We start from the raw sequence: 1,585 nt of genomic DNA on the forward strand, positions 1-1,585 counted from the left end.
TTTTTTTTTTTTTTTTTTTTTTTTTTTTTTTTTTTTTTTTTTTTGCCATAGGGTGCATGTGCTTGACAGAAAGAGACAGAAACAGTGAGAGGGAAAGTGAGAAATCACCCCCCCAGAAGGTATGGCGCCACACTGCAATCCCTTCTCCATTCTCCTCCTGGAATTTGGGCACGTATGTGCTTGTATCCGGTGTGATTTTCAAGCTGCTGGCTCTGAGACCCAAACAGTGGTTAGCCACGTGGGAGTCCAGCAGCTTAAACACCATGCCAACTGTTGGTCCCCCAAATGTATACTCTACTCCCCATAGGGAGGAAGAGTTTCTCTTTTCCTGGGTCTTCTAATGTCTTTTAAGACTTATCAAGATGCCACACTAGACTGACCTTCTTTTTTTAAAATAATTATTTAATTTTACTTATTGTTGTTGAAATTATTTTAATTTGAGGAGAGAGAGAGAAAGTGAGGAAGCAAGTTGCCAGGTCCAAGAATCCAATCACAGTTGGCCATGTGGGAGTCCAGTGCCTTAGCCACCACACCACCTGCTACTGCTTGCCCAACAGAATGACTTCAATCTGTATAGTTCTCTCCCAGCTCCCGAAAACAAAAGCGTACTTACGGTGGGGAGCAGTGGGCAGCTGTCAGTACCCACTCAGGGTGAATGAGGGATCCCACACAGGGTTCTGAGTTGGACTGGAGATAGACCATGTAAGGAATAGTAAAATCTTTCTCTTCTTCTGATGTATCTTCATACTCTTCAGCTAGAATAAGTCCTGGAGACCCAAAGGATGGGCCAGAGGTGGAAGAAGAGACAAAAAGTTGAAGTGACTACAACTGACTAGGATAGCTTTCACTAATCTAATGTTTCAAAGATAATATTAAGGTCTTCAAATTATTCATATATTTAAAAAATAAGAGGCAATTATGCATGCCATCCAAGCTATACATGGGAAAGTAATTGACCCGTGTCTTTGCTTGAGATAGACTACTTTTGAAGTTCGGTGAAACTAGCTCAAAGACTCAGCTTGGGCTGACTGGAGACACTGATGGGCAGTGACTTGTATTAGAAACACGAAAAACAATTATTACTTTAAAACCATTATTTCTTGGCATCAGCAATTAGCATAATGGCTATGTTGCTGGACTCCCATGTAGTTGACTGCGGTCGAGTCCCAGACCCAGCGGCTTAAACTAACGCCGGGTGCGCGTCCATGCGTGCCCAAGATCCTGAGAGGAGAGTGAAAGAGAAGGGATTGTGGCGTGGCCATCCCCCCTGGGGGGTGATTTCTTGCTTTCTATCTCTCTGTCTCTCTCTTTCTGGCGAGTGCACATACCCTATAGCAAAAACCTCTCCAAAAAATAAGTAATTAAATAAAAACCCTCTTATTTCTTAATACAATTTTTTATTTATTTCTAAATAAAACTATTATTTAATAAAGCTTTGTCAAGAACAGGAGCAAAACAAATTAAATACTGTCTGAGACTTTGGTGGTGAAAGGAATGGAAAAACAAGGGCTTCCAGAGAGCCTAACCCAGCTGGTCTTCCTTTCTTGAACCATGTTCTGTATGTTTTTCTTCCCAGGGAAAGGAA

The 1,585-nt window shown here is 41.6% G+C and overlaps 1 protein-coding gene across 1 annotated transcript in view; it reads right to left on the reverse strand.

The window, feature by feature from the left end:
* LOC102497494 (serine protease 58-like) overlaps positions 1 to 1,585 on the reverse strand; it is a 7,051-nt gene that overhangs the window by 4,853 nt on the left and 613 nt on the right. Inside the window, exon 2 of the mRNA XM_006145074.3 lies at positions 614 to 767. Within this exon, the coding sequence (XP_006145136.1) occupies positions 614 to 767 (154 nt within the window). The remainder of the gene's footprint in view (positions 1 to 613; positions 768 to 1,585) is intronic.

This window comes from Tupaia chinensis, unplaced genomic scaffold (genome assembly GCF_000334495.1).
Source record: "Tupaia chinensis unplaced genomic scaffold, TupChi_1.0 Scaffold000140_1, whole genome shotgun sequence".
NCBI classification, from domain to species: Eukaryota; Metazoa; Chordata; class Mammalia; order Scandentia; family Tupaiidae; genus Tupaia; species Tupaia belangeri.